The sequence below is a fragment of the Gavia stellata genome, chromosome 4 (genome assembly GCF_030936135.1).
Source record: "Gavia stellata isolate bGavSte3 chromosome 4, bGavSte3.hap2, whole genome shotgun sequence".
In the NCBI taxonomy this organism is placed as follows: Eukaryota; Metazoa; Chordata; class Aves; order Gaviiformes; family Gaviidae; genus Gavia; species Gavia stellata.
Genome location: NC_082597.1, coordinates 71,312,963 through 71,337,243, shown reverse-complemented (window position 1 = coordinate 71,337,243; position 24,281 = coordinate 71,312,963). Strand labels below are relative to the sequence as shown.

At 38.6% G+C, this 24,281-nt stretch overlaps 1 protein-coding gene across 1 annotated transcript in view; it reads left to right on the top strand.

The window, feature by feature from the left end:
* Positions 1 to 23,342, top strand: part of SLC15A5 (solute carrier family 15 member 5) — a 33,744-nt gene extending 10,402 nt beyond the window's left edge. The window contains exons 4-9 of the mRNA XM_059817240.1: positions 1,827 to 2,047; positions 3,904 to 4,090; positions 8,621 to 8,809; positions 13,024 to 13,155; positions 21,206 to 21,314; positions 23,198 to 23,342. Of these exons, the coding sequence (XP_059673223.1) occupies positions 1,827 to 2,047; positions 3,904 to 4,090; positions 8,621 to 8,809; positions 13,024 to 13,155; positions 21,206 to 21,314; positions 23,198 to 23,342 (983 nt within the window). The remainder of the gene's footprint in view (positions 1 to 1,826; positions 2,048 to 3,903; positions 4,091 to 8,620; positions 8,810 to 13,023; positions 13,156 to 21,205; positions 21,315 to 23,197) is intronic.
* Positions 23,343 to 24,281: the final 939 nt, after the last annotated feature.

The following is a 24,281-nucleotide window of genomic DNA, read 5'->3' as shown; positions in this document are numbered from 1 at the left end:
ACAACTTCAAATAGCTTTATCTTCACAGTTTACTAGATCTTATAATCTGCTGGAATTCCATGTCGAGAAACACAGCTAAATAATATAGTTGTCTGGTTTATTCGTAAAAAATAATGTTTCCTACCTAGGTAGTTGACTGAAATTACACTCAAGAGGACCTCAGCTTGTCCATTATGAAAGGCAGTGAAATGTCAGGATTTGTTGTCTATTTTAGTCTTTTTTTTTTTTTCAATGGAAGCAAGTAGGAAGAGTCTGCCCAACATCTTCCATTCCAAAGGAAAGGAGATGGCTGTGGCCATCTTCGAGACTAGGTCAGATAAACCAGGACACAGCTATGTTGTCTCTTTGCTTGAGCTGCCTGCTAGTCTTGTCATGGGGTACTCTGTGCATCTTCTGACTTCCACACTGACAGGGTTCAAGCCCTTGTAGAACAGTAATAACACCACTTTACTGCTTTTAATTCCTTCTTTGTGAATGTCCAACCTCTCATGTACGGCAAAGCAAAAGACTATCACTTCTTTGACCTAAAACTGTAATTACTAGCTCTGCCAATGAGTTCAGCTGATGCTGACTTTTCTGCTATCTTTTTTTACTTCTGAAAATAACTCTGCTTTGAGAAGAACGCCAAGTCCCACCTGTTTTCTGGTTAGCTTCTTAGTCAAGTCACTCTGGAAGTCTGCATATTTTTCTTTTAATCTTCAGATTTGGACTGGAAATAGCCTAGATCCTTAACTTAAACATCACTTACAATGAGTGGTAAGAATAGCTGCCTGGTACAGTCATACAGAACAATAAAAACTGTACCAGCTCTCTGTGTTCGCAAGCTTTGATATGCTCTGTATTTCAGATTTTATTCAAAAGTGCCAACAGTCTACAGGTTAATGCTAAACAGTCAGATTTTTGAATGTTAGTTATCTAACAAAATTCCCTTTCTTAGTACTATAGAGCAAGTGCTTCCAATAGGTGTCAATGGATATTTTTAGAAGATAATTTCCGTACCAGAGATAGTAGGGGACATTTTTCCATCTACCACCTTCTTAGTTCACTGTAGTTTTTGGAAGTTATTGTAGTGCTTCAACACACTTGGAAAAGAAGAGAAGGGCTATAACCCTTATTTTCATGCATTGGCAACTTAACAAAAGTAAATGAATCTGCATTCCCAAGCCTGAAGCTGAGAGTTTTATCCTTGTTTTAGTTCCATTGCCTCTGAGTCTGAGAACCAAGTTAGCAATTCCTGAACCCAGTAACCAGTGGGCAAGTTTTAATATGCCAAATACTAGACTGGAAACTTCTCTCCCACAGAATGCTACTTGGAAGTCCTGAGAGAATATTTCTGGCTTTGAAATGCATCCATGAAAATTCTCTTATCTCATCAGCCCTCTTTTGAGCTCCTTTTCCTTCTCACTTCACTACTACCCTCCCCTTACTGGACTTCAGCAGATACGCAATATTTCATTACTGTCTTGAATTAAAAACTAACCTCATTCAATCAATAGAAAGCAAAAGCAAAGCAAAGTAATACTTTACCTGCTCAACTACAGCAACAAAGTGTCATCGTGTGTTAAATAACTGGTAGCAAAAGCCACATTGCTCTGTGGATGTTGGGCTGGTTTGCTTTTGTAACAATTAGGTGGTGAACCAACTGGCTTCCAAAAAAGAATGTTTTGAAACAAACCCAGACTGTTATTGCCTTCCCCCTCCCCCAAAAGACATAAAGGTGAATATATCAGGTTGTATTTTCCCTCCCAAAGTGATTTGTCTTGTCTTGTTTATTTTGGCAGCAAGTAAAAAACATACCAATGTCTAATGTCTCTGATTGTTTGCAGACAGTTCCCTGCTGACGACTTTTGGGGTAATTGCTAGTGCACTGAGAACATGCTGCGTGCGATATCGCTACTTTAGCGGAGGCGTGGCAAACTGGCTAGATCATGCCAAGGAAAACTATGGTGGTCAATACAGTGAGACTCAGGTGGAAAACACAAAGTCGCTTGCCAGGCTCTTCCCATTGTTTGCTTTCCAAATTCTATATAGAACGTGTATTATGCAGGTGGGTACACAGCTTTTAAACAAAAATCTTGACAAATACTGTGACATGTTTCCTACTGTGTTTCTAGGCATGTTTTTTTAACTGTTGCTTTACCACCAGAGCAACCTTGCAGAGTAGTTTTAATTACCTGAGAATATACCTTGTTATAGCCTCTCATCTCATCAAATAAGTAAAATTGATCAAGACTCATGAAGGAGCTTGTATGACTGCTTGCTGCTTATTTCTCTGAACCCTTACTGACTGAAACATCTAGTGCTAGAGTCCTGTGCTCCTCACGCTGCTATGTTACAGTTATTGCAGACTCAGGCTCAGCATTCTTCCAAAAAAATTTAATTTTCCAATTTTTTAAATGTTCACTGACTTCTTGGGAGAGGTGGAAAATCTTTATTTGCTCTTTTGGTTGCATATTTCTCTTACTGTTTTGGTGGGATTATGTGGGTACTGCACCTACACTGGAAATGGGTGGGTTTCCATTTGTGGAAAGAAACGGTCCTTTACAGCCTCTCTATCAGGCTACATGGTTCTTTCCACTTCTGAGTGTATGTATGTTATATAAATGTAAATGTGTCAAGAAACTACTTAAGCTGACATGATTCCTTCAGATTCATTTCTGTCTGGATGATCCTGGGTGAGCAGGAGTTTGAGGTAGCTTACCCCTTGGCAACTGGCATAACAAATTCATGAGCTGGCTTAGAAATTCATTTTTACTTACTGGTGTTAAAATGCTACTTAAGGAAATTCTTACAAATACGTAGTATGTACTGCTTTATTGACACTCCCTCTTGCCATCATTCTACATTCCCTTCCATCTGCCTCATTCTTTCTCATTTTCCCTCCTCGCCCCCCCCAAAAGCACAAAAAAACTAAGCAAACAAAAAAACCCCACCCTAAACCAACAAACGCGCATACATATGGCCGAGGCTATGCATTAATGACCAGATGGAAATGAACCAGATATCAATAATCAGGTATATATCTAGAAAAGAGAAAACTATTTGCACTGCTGAAAGAGATGACTTTTATTCCTTCAGCAGAATTTCCAATAAGTTTAAGGCCCTTTCTTAGACTAGGTGATAGTTCAGTATCTTTTTTTGTGAAGATTAATAGTATTTTCTCCATATTATTAAGTTAACAGCTTTCACTGCTTGTGATTCATGTTGATGATATTTTAATTCCTATTAAGAAGTCAATTCTGATTTGCAATAGGCAGTGGAAAGAAGGAACCAACAAAATTTGGCTCAATTCTGATCTTTCATAGTTCTGTTGCCATTTATTCACCATCTTACAATTTATATCTTCTTTTTGTAGGTGGAATGTAGGTGAAAAATATTTTTATTAAGAGCTAGCATTTGAGTAATTCTTTAGCACTGAACAGACTCACAGTGAATAGGGTTGACTATAACCATTGATGAGAAACCCTAGATGAGCTCAGTTACTAACTATACATTAATTTTCAGACATCTATAAAGCAGTAATATTCTACCTGGATTTGGCATTGCCAGTCATGTTGAAGAGCCATGCAGAATACTGCAGGAATCCAGAACTCTCTAAAAACAGAAATTAGTATATTGGCAGATAGCTCTAACTAGGAATGATCAAATAAACTAAAGGGGTGCTGCTTAGAGTTGTTAAACTGAGGAGCAAATGAAATAGAAGGAAAATGTTACATTCTGTCAGAGAATGAGAATGTCACTGAAAGGCTTTCATCATGAATCGTCGTTCCTTTTGTCCAGCAGAAGTTTGGCTTGCTTTTTCAGAAGGAAAAGAGTTGGAGAAGTTTCCAAATATAGTAAAAAAATCTTATCCATGAAAGGTAACTGGTATACTAATGGAGAGGATTTTTATTTTCAATACAGATTCCTTCAGGATATTATCTCCAAACCATGAATTCCAACTTGAACTTCAGTGGATTTGTCTTGCCAGTTGCAGCAATGAATGTGATAAGCATCGTGCCACTACTGATTCTTGTTCCTATTTTGGAATGCATTAATTCATGTCTCTTTAGTTCCAAGGACACTGGACATTCTCCAACAATTTACATTGGTACGTATAAAGTACATGTGTTTATACAGTTTTGATATGTATTCTGTTTCTGAAAGAGAAACTGTAGTAGGTGATGGATGATCCTATACAATTATTTCTGACTATAAATATTAAGATGGACTTGTTTTGGGATGACTCTGAGAATTGAATATGTTTCAAAGGAACTGTAGAAAAGACAGTCTTGAAAAAACATATTAGATATAAAGAAAAAACGGATAGCTTTTGTTTAGGACAGATTGAGGCTTTTCTGACAAATGAAAAATTTTGACACTCACTCACAAATAACTAGAAGTCGTCCTAAGGAATTGGTGAGAGAAATGGTACTAACCATTCAGGCTTGAGACTTACTCTGATGTGTTTCTCTTCTGTATGTTTGTTTCTCCATTAACTTTTGAAAAGTTAATTTACTTTGGAAGTCTTTATGGGGGGTGGGAGAGCACTTCAATGGCTCTTTGATACTGGAGGAAGGTTCTGTCACTCAAAATGATGAGTTTGGATTGAAATAATTCGGTTATGAATAAAGGCTTTGTTTTTCTTACATTTTTATGCTATAACTGCATCAACATTAGGACTGCAGCTTATAAGAGTGAAATTGTATTATCACTAGTACAGTTTATTCCAGTTTCATCCCAAGTGAAATAAAAGGATCTAGTATAATTCTGTGTCTGCAACAGGTGTTTTTAGAACTGGCGAGCAAAAGAAAACATGCAGACAACTACGTAAAACAAATGGATGCATATCACTGGAGTGCTGTTCCCACTGAGCAGGCTGAACATTTCACAGGTGGAAGGTTACTTGGAGAGGTACAGCTTTCCTCTCTAGTACTAGATTTTTCATTTGAATATCTAGTATGGGATAATTGTCCAGGTGTTTAGTAATTTTATTTACTAAAATCCTAAACTGAAACATACCTTACTGTACACTCACTTAAAGTAAAGCAAAGAGGCATTTACAGAGGTGAAGTACTATCTCCTTCTCATAGAAGTGGTACAAAGAAGTCTTCTCTATTGTGAGTCCCAACATTTTCAACAGTAAGCATTGTAAACCCAGGCTTGAAGAGTGGTGCTCATTTCAGAGAAATTCATAGCCTAGAAGTAATGATGGCTTTAGTAGGTGTTGGGCCTCCTTCCATTTTATTTTATTTAAATTTATTTTTAATTACCCCCTACCCCCAAACCTCTTATTTTCTAGGATCTGGAGGGATCCTCTGCAACCCTTTTCTAGTATCAGCTACATCTAGTACCACCAGAAAAGCAGTTTCCATTCTGTAGTCACTTAAACCTATTCCCTTTTGTAGATACTGTCATTAAACTTCCTACATTTTTTTATCTTCCAGCCTGCATTACAAACTTCAGACAAAAATATTTATAAACGACTATTTTCTCAGTGTGCTACTATTAATTCAGTGCCCCATGGCAAGCAGCACAGCGAGTACTGACACACACAGAGGTATTAATCTGACTAAATTAGCCTAATTAAGAGTGTTATTTAGTTTTATACAAACCAGATGCATATAACACAGCAGGTTGCAATTACCCTAGTTTTTAAAATAACATCTGCATTAAAACACAAAAAGCACATTCGGGTAATAATTTTCTTTAAAACCTTAGAAATTTCAAGTTAGTATTAATGTTCTATCCTGTTACATTGAACAGCAGTAGAATATATGCAGTGGTTTACTCTTAATAGCTTCATTTATTAAAATAGCCTCCTGCTTAGGGGTGATAAATTACCTGAGGCATAAAAATACCTGTGAGTACAGGCGATGGCTTTAGATATCTGAGTATATGACTGCACCTGCAAATATGGTAGACCTCTAAGTGCCAATATTTTTGCCAACAGTTAATTAGGTTCACAATTATTTTTCAGGAACAAAATTGAAAGTATAAATAGACTGTTGGTGTTAAGCCAGCCTATAACTATATTTTAATTCAAGTCCTTTAAGAGGAAGAAATTTAAATAGTTTTCTGGAAATTTTCAGTATGTTAATAATAACAGTTTTCAAGGACAAACCATATAGACAATGTTGAACTGAAATATCTGATTGCTCTGTAATAAGGATCTACATGAAAACTGTGATCTGTGTTAGTTTCTCTATAGTTGTTGGTTTATTTGTAAATTAGGTATCATCTAAAAAAAAATTAAAATCTTAAAGTGAATTTAAATTGTGTCCTGAATATGTTGAGTATCTGGACCTCCTTACGAAAAACAGTCTTTGATTTACTCCATCCAAGAGTGATGTGGGGAATAGCTCTCCATACAGTACACAAAAGCAAGCCTCCAGTCCAATGTCTGGTTCAGGTGATTTAGGAGTAGATGATGACCATTTCTCCCTAAAAGATGTTCTAGTTTGAACAAGTATTAATTTCAGGAAAGCTTTTTGACGTGTTTTACTTAGGATATGAGATGATCTAATCACAAAGGTCCAATACAACCTTAATGTCTAGATGATATAAACTGCCTTGTCCTAGAATCAGCCCCAAGTGTTCCTAAAACAGCCTGTTCTCCTGTTGAACCAAAGCCTCAGATGGTCATTCCAAACTGCTTGCTTTAAAGAAGACTAAAGGGAAAAGAGGCAGGAGGAAAACCAGATCTCCACAGCTCTCAGTTTCTTCCTCTGCCACATAATGTCTTAAAAGAAATATTACAGTTGTTGGGCATTCAGCGGTTACTTTTTCTGAAATGTTTTGGCTTTTAGTGAGGAAAATGCTTAAAATATAGCACTGTGTAGTAATATTGAACTTCTTGAGGTTTCTTTAGTACTAACATAATTTTTCACTAGAACTCTTGCTTTGGTAGATTACAAGAAGTTCCTTGAGAGCTTTATACCTGGCCTTGATAAGGTGCGTTGGCTAGAAAATGCTGTTGAATTCCCTCTCGTCATTGATTTTCAAGCAATAATTCATTGATGTCCTTATTAAGCACTAGAGGGGCCCTAACAGCAGAACAGCTTCCAGGCCTCATGTTAGGTGGGGGAGAGGGTATTTAAAGTTCTGAAAATGCAGGAAAACTGTGCTGGTGGAAGGGTGTGAGAGTTTGCTGCTGAGAGAAGAAACACAAATGCATGCAAAAACATAACAAGGCTAAGGCCACTTAGCTGCATGAGTTTTCTGCCTCTCCTGTCCTGGCACCCAAAGAGACAAACATTATATATGCTATAAACATAAAATGAAACAAAAGCCTTTGAATGTCAACACCAAATCTAGTAAGTATAAGAATTTCCAGTCATGAAGTGAGATGAGGTTTCTTATGGAGAAAGCAGTGCACAGTCTAGGTATTGGAGCCAAAGCTGTCAAAAGAAACCAAATTCTCACACCTGTACTTACATTATAGCTTAGAAATGCTGAGGAATCACAAACTTAGTCAAAATCAATGGGAGCTCAAAACATCAGAAGTATAAATATTTCAAGTTCAGGAGACTGACTTGAAAACTTTGCATTCTTTGTGGTTTTCTTTTCTGAGAAGCTACAACCCTTTCACACTGTCAACATCAAGAAATATAAAATAATACATTTAAATAGCATCCTCTATGCAATGTGTGGTGAAGTGTGCGGTATTTAAAATACACCTGAGTTTATCAGAAGCTTTTTCTTGCATTATAAGGCTAAACACAGGGTTTTTTCCCTGACCTGTGTGCTTGTGCGGTACTTGTGCCTTACCATGGAGCAGGCAGTAAGACTCCACACATTGCATGTGCAGTAATGTATTGAAATGTATTATGGATCCAGTATATTACAGATCATGCAGTGATACTTCTTCAGGACAACTGAAGAAGGGAGGAGGCAACTGTAGTCCAGCGGCTTATGTGTAAACATTTAGAAAGCTGGAGATTATTTCTTCCAGTAACGCAGCTCATCTCATCCTAAAAATATTAAACAGCCCAGCAAATGCACTATCCAACAAAACTTTCAAAAGGAGGTCAGGAGAACTCTATAGTGGAGGGAAAGGGGAACATGTAAGAACGCTTGATCTCCTAAGGTGTGATATGCACTGCTGATCTTTTTCTCTCCCATCTACCATGGCCTGTAGACATAGAAATCCAGTACTTCAACTGCCTGTGCTACTTCTTTTTGTATAGAAAACAAATGGGTAAAGCATACAGTGTCTGTGTATATTTTGTAATCTTACTGCTACTTGAATAGGAGCATTTCCCCTGCCTGGTAGTCTTATTCCCACCCCATCTCTTGTGATACCTGGAAGGGTTGCTGCCTTTTCTTTCTTTCCTCCTTTCTTACCTCCCCCAACCTTCAAGAAAAAGTTCTTTGTGACTTTGCTCTTCAGAAAAGTTTTTCCTCTCTCATTTACTGTGCATCCCTAAATTCTTTCTGTGTTGAGCTGTTGTCCCTTTGCCCCATATTTAGAGTTAGGCTTGTGGTGTAGCAAGTACTCTTCATCCATGTTTGTGTCGAGAGAGGAAGTATTGGGGAGGGGGAAGCTTCTTTTGCATCTCCTGGGACTCTGCTTCATTCTAAATACGTGAGAGTCCTATAACTACAACCTTGGTGAATGCTCTCTGTGCTCTTTACCTAGTTGTAGGTCAGTTATCTGCTGCACTTTCCATGATGGTTGCTGGCTTCTCTGAAATACACCGAAAGCACTTCCCCCAGGTGGAGCAGACGCTTTCCGAAGAAGTTCTCCTGGTCTCCTCCATGCCTTGCTTCCACTTAGCTCCTCAGTACATCCTACTTGGAGTGGCTGAAGCTTTGGTAACTCCCTCCTGTAAGTAAAATCTAATAGGCTAAAGTGAGAGTGTCCTGATTTACAGAGAATTATATCAGCTTCCTAAAAATAATTACTGTCATCTGATATTTTATCCCTGGCTCTCTTCCACAGGCTCAATGAGCAGATCTGTGCTTTACCTGCTTCAGAGTAGCATAATTTGTCTTACTCAGTGAGCATTGACGTTGTTCCAGATTAGCTGGAAGGTGACACAGCCCAGTCGGGTCCCTGGGGTGCATAATCCACCCTGCAGCAGGGGGATGATCGGAGCAGTGGGACTCTGGTCTCGGATGCGTGACTGGTCTTGAAGCTGAGCCTGCTTCAGGTGGGGGCTGGACCGGATGAGCTCCTGAGGTCCCTTCTGACCTGAACTCTTCTGTGATAATTTTCTTGAGACAGAACAAATATGCACATGACAGTTGAGCTGTGGTTGCTGTCTATGACCACTTTTTAGTCAAAGCAAGGTGAAGCAACTTAGCTTAACCCTTTTCATTTGTGGACCCAGCTAATAGAATTATTACACATTTTTTCACTGACACAGAGAATATGCAGGCAGGTAACACAATTCAACTGACAGGCTAACCTGGAGAATATTGTAAGCAGATGCAAGATTTTTGTTTGTGCTCCAGTTGGGAGTCATTCGAACATGCCTGCACAGAGCATCATGCCTTTGCTTGTGGCATGGAGCCAGAGATAAACACTCCTGTTTTGCAGAGCACAGGCAGAGCTTATCTCACGCCTGCCATCCATAAATTATGTAGACGCACTCTTGATTGTGAGTCTGAACCTTCTCTCCCTTCTATAATTTACCTTTCCCCATCTAAACTGACATTCCTGACGCTTATTTTCTTCTGAGGAGCACGCAGAGTGCTTACCAGTGTTTCACCTTGTAGAGCTTAAAAAAAATGTTAGTATTACAAAAATAATCTCATCAACATTCCCTTAAAGAGACACAGGTAAAGTAATTGACTAGCTGATCTCTGCAGACATTTAATTCTACAGGTTGAGTGTCTATTGTTCCAGTACAACCCCAGAAATGTTCAGATTTTTATTTAGAGCAGGAAATAACTTCAGTGTCTCAGCTTCATTCTTACACTCTAAAACTACTGAGAGCTGTGGGTCACGGTCTGTCACTAAAAAGGTAATTTTCCCTAGTTTTAAATACTTAGCACTTTCATAATGCCTCTTCATCCGATAGCTCTCAAGTACTTAACTGAGACAGGTTTCTATGCAGGTAATGTGGTTTCTAGGTTACAGGCTAAGTGTAACTGAAAACTGTGACCTTCTCTGTTTAGCTTAACAACAAAAAAAAAAAGGTTAGGAGGTGGCTTGCTTACAGTCTTCTCATGCAGAAGCATGAGAAGAATATTGCTGGTAGAATACGGCTTTTTAATCTAGCACGCTGGGACATAACAAAAGTCCAATGACTGGAAGATGACACTAGCCTTTAGAAAAGAAATAAAGCTCTGTCTTGGGGGCTTTTTTTTTCTGTGGGTTTTTTTTAATCTTTTTAAAGGATTGTGATTAGAATTTCTTAGGAAGAAAAGTTGTCTCCCCCATTTAAATAGAAATTAAGCATCTTGCTAAGAGCTGCAGTTAGAGGTGCGATTCAAGAACCCAGGTAAATGGGACTAAGTCTGAATTTGAGAATTGCATGTAGAAAACTAAAGGTAGATACCTGAAATAGTACATTACTACTGTAGTCCATGGGGAGGGATGCAGACCTCCATTCACTTGCCCACACATAGGTGTCTGGCACCATTTGTGTTGGAGCATCTATCCTACACGCGGGGGGCAAGCAGGCTCTTTAGGTACCTGTGTGGCCTCCAGCTGCTGCTGGAGAAGAGCATGGTTTTCCTGTAGGTCTTTCACCTTATCGGACAGCCCCGTGCAGATGGCTAAGGTGCACTAGAGCGTTTCAGACAGCACCAGGCATCTGTATTCAGGCTACTGAACTGAGCTCTAGGTTTCTACTTCAATTTGAACTGCATTGCTGTTCAGGAACTATTCAGTGGATCTCCATGGATGGTAATGACAGAGTAGACACTTAAATAGTTGTATCACCTTTTCTGACATTTTACTGCCTTTGTTATGCAGAAGGTCAAATTCAATTATCATAATAATTTACTTGACCTGAAAGTACATGATCCAAGTTGAAGACAGAAATGTTCACACTTGTAATCAGAGGGAAGAGAGGAGATATCTCATTTCTGAAGTGCTTGGTTAGAGGAGCTAGATTTGGCATATTGAACTCTTTATCTACATTTGAGCCCTGATACTTACAGCTGTGTTTATACAATATATTTCATTATCTTGTTGGTAGGAGTTTTATATAATCATCTGTTTTAGGTACAGGAGCACAATAATATCAGCATTTAATGTTTCCCTAGCATTGAGGTAGTCTTTTAAAAAATAAAATAAAGCAATGATAAAATAATTGCTCTCCTCCACAATGTTAGGATGTGAGATCTCACAGACCTCTCACAGCTTGAATTTGTAATCCTAGCTTGGTCCAAAAAACACCACAAAACCCCCAAAAAATACCACCACAAAAAACAAAACAAAACAAAACAACTCCATCCCGTGGGACAATGTTAGCAGGCGTTTGCCCTCACAGTGCATGAGACTGCTGGTGCTGGGAAGCCAACCTGCTGGCCACAGCAGCTGTGTTACACTGTTAGTGTCCAAGAAGTCTGGTGCACTGTAGCTGCTTTGCCCTACAAAGGGTTAGCAGATTTGCAGTGCTTGCTGAATTGCTGCAAGAATATCATCTGCCCATCAACATGTCTCAAAGCACTTAGGAATGGGAAGCCTTGTAACAAACAGCTCTGTTAGTTAAAGGATATATCGGGGATCACTTCACCCACTGATGAAATGCAATAGTCTCCAGGGTGAAATGCAGCAGCTGTTTAATAGTTCACAGCAGCACCGTGGGAGAAGTGAGGAACGGAGTATGCTATTGAAACAGCAGGAGTAATTTAGGTAAGTAGGATGCAATCAACCAAGCTGAATTTGGCCAAGATGCATGTTTTGCATCCCTGCTTTTAGAAGGGAGGAATAACCAAAAACTTTTTAGGCATTTAGCGACTCAAATTAGCTAGGACATTGACTGTACAATGTTTCAGACTGCACTGTTGCATCTACAGATGGTGTCCCAAGCTCACCTGCTTTCTCTTGCCCTCAGGCTTTTGGTTCCTCTTGTGAATGAGGAAAAAACACTGCCCGTGGTATTTTTTCTTTTCTTTAATATGTTGCCAAAGCTCTCATTTGGACATCCAAATTAAGAAGTGTGGAAGATGGTGAATGCAAAGTTTCATTTGTATTCAGAGATGCCTCGGGCAACTCAGCATCAAAATAGGATAGGCTGCTGATGAGTTTCTCAAGCTGGAGGTCATTCAAACTCAACTAATAAAGCAGGTTGGGAGACAGTGGGGCTAGGAGAACAAGTGTGGATGAGGGCTCAAGGTGTGAAATTAGGAAACAAGAGGTTTTGATAATCAGGGAAAGTTACTCAGAAAGAACAGCTATCATAAAGACTTACTGTTACTGTAACCTAGTTTAGCAAAATTATAAATGGTGGGATTATTTACAGTCATCCATGCTACAATGGCATGCTACAGCTCCCCCTCACCACCAAAGCTGTTGCTTCTTCTGATTTAGTCTTCTGGCAGAGAAGTGAAGAACAATGTCTTAAATTAACCCCCAGAGTCACTGGCTGCTCTCCAGGGAAGAGGAGCATTGTCCAGCCTTACGTTAAAGCAAGGTAACTGTCCAAGTTAAGGTAGAGCTCCGGATTTTGGGGGTATTTACTAGTGGCCGTGCTGCATTGGCTCTGGCATAGGAGGTCCCGCTGTCCTGCAATTAAATGTCACATCTGCTGTCTTCACACTTGCTGACTGTGGTAGTGTTTCTCTTGTCTTGCTATGCCTGAGGTTTTAAAAGGTGAAAGCAACCGTCTGGGTGAAAGATCTTTACGTACTTGTGATATATTGATGGATGTATGTGGGATGGTTTGTTACAGAGATTCATTTAAACAGTTCAGATAACCCTTTGTTAATAGGGTACATACTAACAGGTCTGATTACCTTTCTGCAGTAAGTACATTCTCTGTGTAAAATACAGAAAGTCCCTATTAGAGACACTTTGGATTTTTTTCTCTTATCTATCTTCTACTTTTTTTTTTAACCTGTAGCTGTATCTGCTTCCTTTCTAAGGTTCCTTACTTTCATTCCTGCTTGTGCCAGAAAGAATTAGAGGGATTTCCATGCATTTTTTAACTCTCTTTAATGGAGCTGGCTGCTTTATGGGAGCTTTCTTTGTTCAGACAGCCCACGCAGGCACTCAAGGTAAGAGTATGCTCATGACCGGTGTTCCTGAGCAGTTTTCTAATATTGATTTGGAGAATTAGGCAGCAGAATTAAAGGGGATGCCAAAGTTTTATTGATTTGCTCTCACAATTAAGATGGAATTAAGATAGGAAATAGCCTTCCAGCTGTACTCATCCAATTTTAATGAGTCATCTTAGTTTTGATAGTTGGAGTAATTAGAGGATGGCATCTTGCAGGAAGCCCTCACCTCCAATCCCTGTACTTCTGTTCTGGAAGACAAGAAAATAAATTGTCTAGGAAATGCCTTTTTATGTTCATGAAGAAGTACGTTCATGTTAGCCACGTTTACATGGAAGCCTGTGGCCATGCGAGCAAGATTAGTGCTTCGAAGAATGGAGAACGAGCCTTTCTTTCTGTTCGACAGTGTCGTAGGGGAAAGGAGGTTGGGTTGAGTGTTTCAAAGCTGTCTAGGGAATTTGTTCCCTTAGACCCACTACTTCTCTTTTTTTACGCCTCTCCCTTTGCCCAGTTACTGGAAGACCCAGATTCTGTGACTATATGGCCTCGCTGTGGTTTTACCCTTTCGCAGATGAATACTGCAATTCGCAGAGAACTTTTTTTTTCAAAAAGAGTTATTTCAGATTCAGCCTCTTGAGGAGTATTTAATGTAAGCCTTGAACTGGAGATTTTTCTGGGTTGCTGACTTTCAAGACAGGCCAAGAGTTTCTTAGTCTTTTTTCCTTTGCTGATGAATCTTTGTTCAATACAGAAAAGACTTGTTTCATAAGTAAATTTAAAAAGTAAAGCTCTTGAGTTCTTGAACCAAAGGACAGGGATCCCTTTGTTCACGTATCTGAAATAGTTCCACTTGCTGAAGCAGTACTTCTAAAGATGCTTTCTATTTGATAAGCTTCATTGTTACTGCATTACAGAGAACTGTTCTATTACAGAGCACAACTGCTGGCCCTAATGCATGACACCATTGCAATTACCATGGCTGCAGAATTTTGTAACTGCTCATGGTTAAGCTTGGGGTTCTTCTCCTTCCTACATAAAAAAAAAAGTAACTTAAAAACAAGGGGAAGTGGGTTTTTTGAAAGTATGAAAAGAAATTTTAATTCCTGCTTGCAAGATCTGGACAAACGAATGGTCCTTTGACATGCAGTGCTGTTTTTAAGTTAACAATTCAATTAAAATTTTATTACGAGGTATGAAAGCATCACCTAGAGATGGGTAAAAACCAGGAATGCTTACCCGAATTAATCAGGCAAAGAACTGTAAAGTACCAAGGCATCCAGTGTGGAGAGCAGAACTCCTGGAATGTCTCCCAGTGGAATAGATTTTTTTTGTTTTCATTGGGTAATATGGATTCAATGAACTGACAGTTCAAGAAAGACTGTGTTGCTGTCTTTTTTTTCTGCCCCCCGCCCCCCCCCCAGTATGGAAATTATTAATTTTGATAAGGTTGAAATATTTTGTTTTACTAAAATGGACATATTTTACTGCAATTTGACTTTGGGTATAATTAAATATTTATAAAATAATTAAGCATAATGTCAGCATCAAAACATTTTGACTATGTTGTGCCACTATATATGTAATTTATTCCTTTATAGAATATTTTTATACAAAGCCATAGAGGAAATCAATTTTTGCATTTGGTTTGCAATTCAGTAGAATTTTGTCTAATTTGATATCAAGGTGATTTTATTCTTTTTCTGTAAGTCTGGATGAAAACATTTAATTGACTCAAAAAAGAAAATATTAATTTCTTGCCAGAAATACTGTTTTATCAGAGCCTTCAGATTCTTATCCTGGCTGGGACCAAAAAGCCTGAACTCTTCAAATTCTCCACAGGCTGCAGTTGTCATGTTCTAACCCTTTTTGCTCAAGATTTTTGAGCAAACTGTAAAATTTCCTGGCTAAAATACTCCTCACTTTTTTTATGAAGTTGTGTAGCAAACTTCTCTACTTAGCTTTGAAAAACAAGATGTAACTTATGTCTTTACTTAACTTTGTCAGACCTTCAGTTCTTGTAGATGGAATTGACTGCACCATTATCCTGAGCAAAAGTCACTCTTAAATTTCCAAGAGATTCAGTGACAGTCTGTATTCAGATTAAGGTGCTGTAATGAGACTGAATAAGCCCCTAAATAAGGGAAGTCCTCTGCAAAACTTGAAAAGCTTTAGAGAAAATATGGTGGAAAATGTTTAATGTTTGCTCTGTCGTTCTAGTTAGAAGTGTTAGAGATTACTTTCCCTATTAGTATGTAAACAACATATTATTGGGCTCTCACATTTTATTTCTAAAAATAAGTGGAATCTCACCGGGTATCTCTTTCCCAGTGTTCCCTGCTTAAATGAGATTAATTATTCCAAGTTACCACAATTCATGCAATTCACAACTTGTAAATAATGGGGATATTCCTGTATCTTCATTTGTGTTGTAATGCTTCAGACTGAAGACTTAGAGTATTCCTCTACTCATCCCAGCCAGACTTTTTTTCCTTCTGACTCATAAATCAAAGTAGGCTTGGGATCAGGCTTCTGGAGCCAGGTATAGACTATAACAAAACCAAGGAGGTATTTAGCCTTGGGTTATTTTTCTCCTAGTTTGATAGGAAAAGTTATATACAAAATTCTCTTCTTCCATCTGTATTTTTTCCAAACTCTTCCATTGTGCTTCTTATGGTGTTCTTTGGTGCTTGTGCTGAAAAGCTTAGGATCAGCAAAACAATTTTTTTTTAATTTATAAAACCTAACGGCTACCTATTGAACCTTCTAAAGATGACAGCGCTTCAGAGAATAAAACTGTGACCTCTCTTAGGTCAAATTAAGGTCAAATGACAGAAATTAAGCTCTCATTACTCACATTTGGTATTTTTTTTAGCTCTGTTTAAAGAGCTTGTAAAACATTCTGTATCTAGACAATTTATGGAACTGGGGGTAAAGCAAATCAACTGGAACTTTTTCACTTTTTTTCACCAAAGATGAACTAATTTATTTATATTGGAAGACCAAAGTTATTTCTGGTTTGCTGGAAGAAGATGATACTGTTTATGCAATGGTTTTATAAGATTTAACAAGGCTTAGTGTGTGACTCTTGGGCCATGGGTGCTTTTGTCTTGTCCCATGATTCTTGTTTCACTAAAACCTGAGCCAAGGCTATCTCTGTTTCTCTCATCTCTAAGCAATGAGACCATGTTTGCCATGAAGCAATTCAGGATGCAGTGAAGTAGATCCTCTAGTGTGTATTTTGAAGTGCTGAAGCACAGAGGGTGTTGACAAAATTCAAACATTTTTTTATATCCTATTTCATGTCACTAGTTTAGCATTTTATTTGGGTTTTTATTGGCAAAGTTGATCAGATATCAGTCACAGTCAAAGCTGCATTAATCATTTTTAACGCATCTATGGAGGATGGTGTGAATATGATAAAATAAGACTTTTTTAAAAATCTGACGAGTGCAAACAGATGACGGGTGACAGTGATATTTTCAGTACAAGCTGGGAAACTGCTTTCTTTTGGATCTCTTACCTCTCCTAACATTTTAACGGAAGAAGATGCAAGACAAAACCTGTCCTCCTATGCCAATCATTTCAGAATACATTTCTCTAAAAATATTAATATAAATATGTAAGAAAGAAGAAAAAAAAAAAAAGGTCAGTGGAAGGAAACTGCCCCAGACACAGTTTTCCTGCTTGTATTTAGAGAACAGGGGGTTTTTTGTGGGCTTTTTTTTTTTTTTTTTTTTCAGTTTGGAGCCTTGTGTGATTCTAAATACCAAAGATGATAAAGCTAAAGGATATTTCTTGCAGTCCAGATGGTGGTGTCCACTGATGCCTACTTAGCTAATAAGGATTAGAGGCAGACTGAGACTTTAATTTGGATATGATTAAACACTAAATATATGCCCACTAACTTGATGAAATGATGGAAGGCGATACAATCCTTTTCTAAGATATGAATTAAATTTTTCTATAATCATAGTCTAGGTTGCAGGATAGCTGTAAAAATGCAGAAATCATACAGAATAGACTAACTTCTGGCATGTGACTGTTTCGCTTTGTCTTCTGTGTTTTCCCAATACTAAAATACGATGGTGTTATTCAGTAAACAAACTGAATGTCTTCCTGTGCAACTTTAGGCTTTGTTGTGAATCCCTTGAGAACTCCAAGGGTGCCATCATAGTACCAGATACCTTGTGTGCACTAGTATATGTCAAAGTTTGGCTTACAGCCCTCTCCATATCTTCTTTCATGGCTAGTATTGCCAGCAGTTGTCACTCTCGGTCGTCCACCAGAAGCAGCACAGGAAAGTGTCTTTGTCCATGCCCTAATCCCTGCTTCACTGACTTTCCTGCCTGTGTTGGTAGGATCAGGTGTTTTCTTTTGGTGTTGTATAATATTCCTCCTTCTTGTACTACCTGAGCATTTTTGATGCAAAATCAATAGGACTGCAAAATGTCAGTGAAAGTTTAGCTGGCACTTTATTTCAACAACGTATTGTGTAGCAGGCTTGAGGAACTGACTCTGCCTAGACTTAATCTTCTAATTTGTTCTAAATTTGCCATGAAATGCATAACTGATTCACCTCTAACCAATAAGAAAAGGCTCTTTAAAATATATGCAGCTAAAGGAAACTTCTGATTCTCTGTGGTGATTCATGCTACAAAGTATTTCCATTGTTGGAATAAAAATGGAAATCAGGAGCTTGTTGCAGAAAGTTAATTCCCAGTGAGCAATTATCTATGTGACAAGCCAACCTTGTAATTGGCACTTCTGTTGGCAATCTCCATAGAAAAGTAAAGGATTGACAGAACCCAAAGGCAGTGTCTTTTGGGGGAGAGTGACTTCTTAGCATATTGCATGCCGATTCAAGGATGAAAAAGTGCTGGACTCTTCAAACACAGGAGTGCACAGGGCGTCTTACTCCAGCAAAAACCTGCAAACTGGCCCAATAAATTCCTGACGTTTACAGCTGAGAGTAAAATCCTGAAAGTGTGAACCCCGAACCCAGTTAGTGGAAGAGCTGGAGTCTGCAGACTGCTTGGGGAAGGTTTCAGTGGGGTAAGGGTTGAAAGCATCTAAAGGGAGTTTTGCTGCCTGAAACACATGGCTGACGTTTTAATACCGAAGGATGTTCTCCCAAGGCTTCCTGCCAGCAGAGGATTCTCTGTGCAGTGAATGGAAGTAGAAGAAAATGTAGTCCAGGCCTATCTCCTCTTCCATGGAAAACCAACTTCCTTTTAAAAAGAAAAAGAAAAAAAAAAAAAAAGAGAAGTAAATATTTTTGGGCAAAAATAGGAAACGGTTAAATTGATTTTTGCTGTACCCACAGATGAAAATGAGTATTGATAGTAGGATAAGAGTCTGGATATCTTCAGGACTGCTGCCACCCCTGTTTCTCTGTAGAGAAAGGCACCCCTGACAGACCTTGTTGCCCCTCACTGAAAGGAAAAGAAAGCTCTGCTCCTACCTCTTGCTTTGGATAGAGCAGTAAACTAGAGAGCGAGCTATGGGAGCTGGAGTCTTACCGTGCCCAGTCTCATTTTGGCCCTGCCTATGCTGTTGCTCATTTGTAATACAGGATTTTCGAAAGGCTTTGTGTTGTTATTCTGGTCTCACCATTTAAACACTGGCAATTACTAAAAGAAGCAGAGAGGAGACAGAGCAATCATCTTTGACCCAGACCAAGGAGGAGGCTGGTGTTGAAGTGGGGGCAGAACCCAGATCTCCTGCTTGCTGGGCTGCTCTCCCGCCCTGATAAAACCAACCATTCCCACTTTCAACACTTCAATATGGTGCCTTTGCTAGCATTAAGACAGTTTCAAAGGTCCATTTTACTCTGTTCTCTTAGAAGCTGCTAAATTCCTCCTTTTTTTTTTTTTAATCATTCAGTACTATTTTTAAGTACATATTTTCTGTTCAGGTTCCATTGTAAATGCCGTTCCATTAGGAAGCTCCTGCTGCTCATATAGTTAGCCTAGCCAATGTAAATAACCTAGCAGACAGTGTGAACTCCGCTTTGACAAGCTGTAGCGCCGAACCCCATGCGTGCTTTCTCTTTCATCAGATACACGCGCTCTCTCCGTGACTTCTATTGGCCACTGGGGGATGTGAAATGAAAAACTACCTGATTGTGAATTATGACAGTAAAAGTTTATAAGCTACTAAAATGAAGTTATAGCACCTAGGAGCTCAGTCAACTGACAATGTTAAATGATACATTTTAAAACTGGCTCTGAGATAATGCTACAAAAGGAGCCGCACACGCAGAGGTGAGGTGGTGCTGCTCTGTGACAGGCAGAAAGGTAACGTGGCAGGGAGCAAACTGTGGAGGAGTAAGGGAAAACTGCTGCACTGATGGCAGTTGTTCTCTGTTAATCCCGGGAGAGCTAAAGGTAACTGCTATTGAAAAGAAATGTGTTCACAACTCTAAGATGTGGAGGAAAGATAAAAATGTGAATATATGTATGTGGGGAGCTGGGGTGTAAACCTTTGACTGCTGGCTCTTCTGGGCTGTGGAACTGCTCTTTCTAATTAGAAAATTTTGACAAGCTAAGAATGGCATTGGATGGCTAAAGATGGCATTAGTGGCCAAAAGATCTGTTAAGGCTATCAGGTTTGCTATGGCAAAGAAGGCTGGTTTTCCTCCTCTCTCTTTTAGGTCGTTTAAGAGGTGAATAGCCACTCTATTTAGATGGGTAGGATGTGATAGCAGAGTTTGAGGGAGGAAAGAAAGGTGACTTTGGGCACGTTGATGCTAGTGTTTTAGTTCAGATCAGGAGTGCACTTTTTGATCTGAATCTCCTGATCGTGTCTGATTTGCATCACAGAGTGACCTTGGAGCACAAAAAAACCTGCATTCCTTTTGGATGGAACTAAACCAAAAAAATACTGATGTGTTCCAGCTGTTGGTGGGAACTGGTCTGATGTGAACCCCCCTGAGCTGTGTATGATGTGGACATCACATTCTCAGCACCAGCTGTTTCATGCTCTGTATTTGCTCCTATTGCACTTCACCACTTGCTAATGAAGACAGTCTCTCTTTCTTCTTCAAAGGCAATAAATATCCTGTATTCCCAAATAACATAAAAGGTCATTACAGCACTGTAGAGCTCTCTCTGATATTCTGTACCTGCTGTAACTTCTTTTTGACCTTGGTTCTATGTTTTTGTTGTAGTTGATTATCCTACTTCAGGTACTGATTGTCTTCAAATGCAGACTGACTGGGGCTGGCTTTCTTTTTAACCATCTTGATTTCCTTAGTTATTTACCACCTCCGCTTGTTTGCAGACTAGTTGCAATGGGCAACATTGAAGGCAATGCAGTTGCAAACTAAAGCACACAAGAATACAGGCAGGGAAGACTCTGGGTGTATATAGGTGGTACCGTCCTCTGCTGAATGGAGTTTAAGCTGCCAAAATGTCTGAGACACTGTTGCCAAAAGCCTTGGTAGAAAAAGGTCTGATTCATGCAAATAAATGCCATGTGCGAGACAAGGACACATTGCAGACTCACAACTAAAGGCAGCTGTAAAGAAAGGTAAAGTAAAATGTCAGGTAGCATCTTGGTAATGGAGCACCATCCAAGGCACTGAACAAATGCTTTTTTTGCCTTTTTTTTTTTTTCCTTAAGAAGGGCCTATTAAAAGCATGAGAGATGTGAATAAGGATTTCTACAGAGCACATTAATTCTAGCTCGTCCTAAAATTTTCACATTTGACATTCATTTAGCTATGTGCACAAGATAATATAGAGGAAAGATGGCCCAATCATTACAGTAGTAGCTGTGCAAAGTTAGGCTTTCCAGTACACTTCAGATTTGTTAGGAAAATTCTTTAGTTTCTCTAGATCTCTATTGCCTGTCTGCAAAGCAGGAGCAAAGCACACTCTAGACTCAAAAAAACATAGACGCTGTGAGAATGAAGCCTGTATAAAAAGCTACAGGGGGGGTTCAAAGCACCTGATTGTGTCTTACACAAAGCTATCTTTGTGTCTTTCATATGAGCCATGTGTCATCCTGCAAGGTAAACTAATTCTGCTTCAAATGTCTGCTTTGCCAGGCAACTGGTTTCCACACTTACTGCATGAAGGTAAATTGGAGAGATTCTTCTTCTTCTTGGCTTCCTTAATGATGGTGAACACCCTGGGCTTCTGGACCATTGCACACAGGTATGTGTGAGAAAATGAAAGCTTGATGTTTCATTTGTAGATATGGGTAGAAATTCTTGCAAAACCTGTAAGCTAGTGTGTAATAAAGAATTGGTAGTGATAGATCATATGTTATCATCCAGGGTTCAGATTTTAGTATTTTTCATCTGCCTTGAGGAGACAGATTTCACAGTAAAAATTACGTGGTAATGTTAAAAAAAAAAAAAAAAAAAAAAAAAAAAAAGACTGATATAATTAGCCTTAAATACTTATGGGATCTTATAAATACAAAAAAGCCTTGAAGAAAGAAGAGCATCCTATCCTTTCCAGAAGGATGTAAACATGTTGGCGTGGAGTTTCGATGACAGCACCAAGATATCTTGGTCATGGAACTGACCTCCACTGCAGTTGGCTTTGTACCAATATATAGAAAACATTGCTGTTGTCTCAATGAGCTTACATTTTTAGTATAGGACAGTAGGTGAAGGGGTTGCAAGAAAACAGCAGACCGCTACTGGTTAATGCTGTATGCAGTGATTTCAACAGAATAACCCTGAAATATTTTCTGATACTCTACGGGGTAATGAAATAAAAGCAACTTTCTGCTGGAGATGGTGGAATTGCTCAGTTAGCCCCCACCCAGGAAGCAATTTTATGCCACCTATAGAGCCTAGGTTTAATACCTGTATATTGCCTGTAAAATGCAAGGAACTTACAACTGGAATCCCCTTTTACATCCAGGGTGGCTTGAAAGTTGGCTTGCCTCCTGTATTCTTTCTCCTGTATTCTCCTGTAACTTTCTGTTGTCAGTGTTATAAGTGATCTCGTAGTCAAGAACAGGGAGAGAAGCAGCTTGTGTCACCACGAGTGGGAAGGGTCACGTGCGAGTGGCATTCTCTCTTAGACATTGGGCTGCAGTTCTGTGGAAATCCTTCAGAAACCTTGATGAAGTAGTGATTTGATAATGGCAATAATAGAAAATTTCCAAGGGCAGTGTACTTCTAGAACTCTTGAGAAAAATACTGCTTTTTCTACTACATATAACAATAACTTTGCAGCACCGAAGATTACTGTAGCATTTTGTCAATTATTTCAATGTAACCTGAGACACAAGTGTCCATTTATTCCAGTGGCTAGTTCTTGTTTCTCTTCTTTTCTAATCATGACTCAGGTCACATTTAAATGTTTCTCCTGCATGTACTTTGTCTTCCTTTTATAAACTAGGATTTTATTCTTCTGTAAAATGAAATTTCCACTTGTGACATTTACTGCTGAAAGCTAAAAGGTTTTGGTTGTCAAAAAGTGACCATAGAATTGGGTGGAACTCAACAAATAATTTTGCCACAAATTAACATATTTTTATGGGAATTGCGTTGACCTCCAGTCTTCCAAAAAAAAAAAAAAATTATATCAAAATGGTATTTCACTTCAAAATCCAGGTACGTAATTTTTAAATAAGACAAACAAAACCTACATGAAATATGTGTTTTTGAGGTCAAATGTTATTGTTTCATTTTGTAGTGAATAAGGATTCTCCTAGAGGGGAGAAAAAAGGGTGAGGACTATTCAGATAAACACTGATTTAGGGGTGGGGGGAAATGCTTTAAAGCTCTGAATTAGAAAAAATATACTAAAACTTCTCTGAGGTAAAAAGCATGTTTGTTTTTTAAATTTGTTAAAATGACATAGTACAGCTATTATTAACACCTGCATCCCATTTGGCACTTCTCATTCTGAAAGGTTCTAGGAGAGCACATATCACTATTCTATTTTTTGGCTGCTTAGAAGTCCAGAACTCAGAAGGCACTGTAACTTGCAAAATAGTACCTAATAAACAATGGGTGAAGCTAATACCAGAAAGGATGGTTATTTTAATATTTTTCCTTCCCTATTCTCCCTCCCAGATACAACAATCTGAATCAGGAATACACCAATGAATTCAGAGGAAGCCTTCCTGAAGAAAAACTTCTGAAGCATGAAAAAGCCATCAAGCATTATGATAGTGTCCTGGAAAGTTCTCCCATTTTGTCTCCTATGGAGAAAACCTGATAAAATTTCACCCTTCTTTGACTAAATTTTGATTGTGTTACCAACCAGCTTTCTAATTATAAGTTACTTAGCATACTTAAGTGGAACTGCCAATGTATTGATGAATTATCTTAGGAATAATAATGTTATTTCTAAGTTTACAAAATAGCAGTCGTCATAGGATTTGGCATTGTAGGATTCTGCACTGTCATAATGCAGGTTGAGGACAATGAGACCTCACCGCTTGGCATGGTTGATGGAGAGAGGCTTTTAATCTCTATAGGGAAATAGATAGGTATCCATATGTATTTGTACTTAGTAATGGTTCAAAATTAATAAACTCATGTATACATTTGTTTAGCAAATTACTTTGTGATGGTATTATTTACAAATAATTTTGCAGTCTGGTATTGGCTGGTTGCTACTTGCAAAGGTGGGAGACTTGTGTGTTATTCTTGGCAACCCAGCCTTCAGCAAGTTGCTTCTTTACCTTAGTTTCCCCATCAGTAAAATGGACACAGCCGTACTTACCTTCTTTGCAAATTGCTTTGAGATCTACCAAACATATACTAGAAACTATATACCAGTAATAAGCCCATGAAACATGATGCTGAGGCATCTAGTCTTTTATTTGGTAGAAGCACTGAGAGATTTGTCATTCCTAAAGGATGATATACAGAAAATTGCTAGCAGAACTGGAGACCAGAATGTATTTACATCAAAATTACTAATTGTAGCCCAGTTGAAGGTGGTGAAGGGAATTAGGAAAAGAAGATTGGGAAAGGGTAGATGCAGTTGGAAATGGGGGAAAAAATTATTAGTAAAATGCATTCCACTTCAAAGATCTAAACAGTATTAATCACTCCCCAAACTGGCTTGTGAGTGATGCTAATCTAGCACTTAACGTTTTGGGTTTTTTTTTTTTTTTAAATGTCGTATTACTAGAAAGAGTGAGGATAG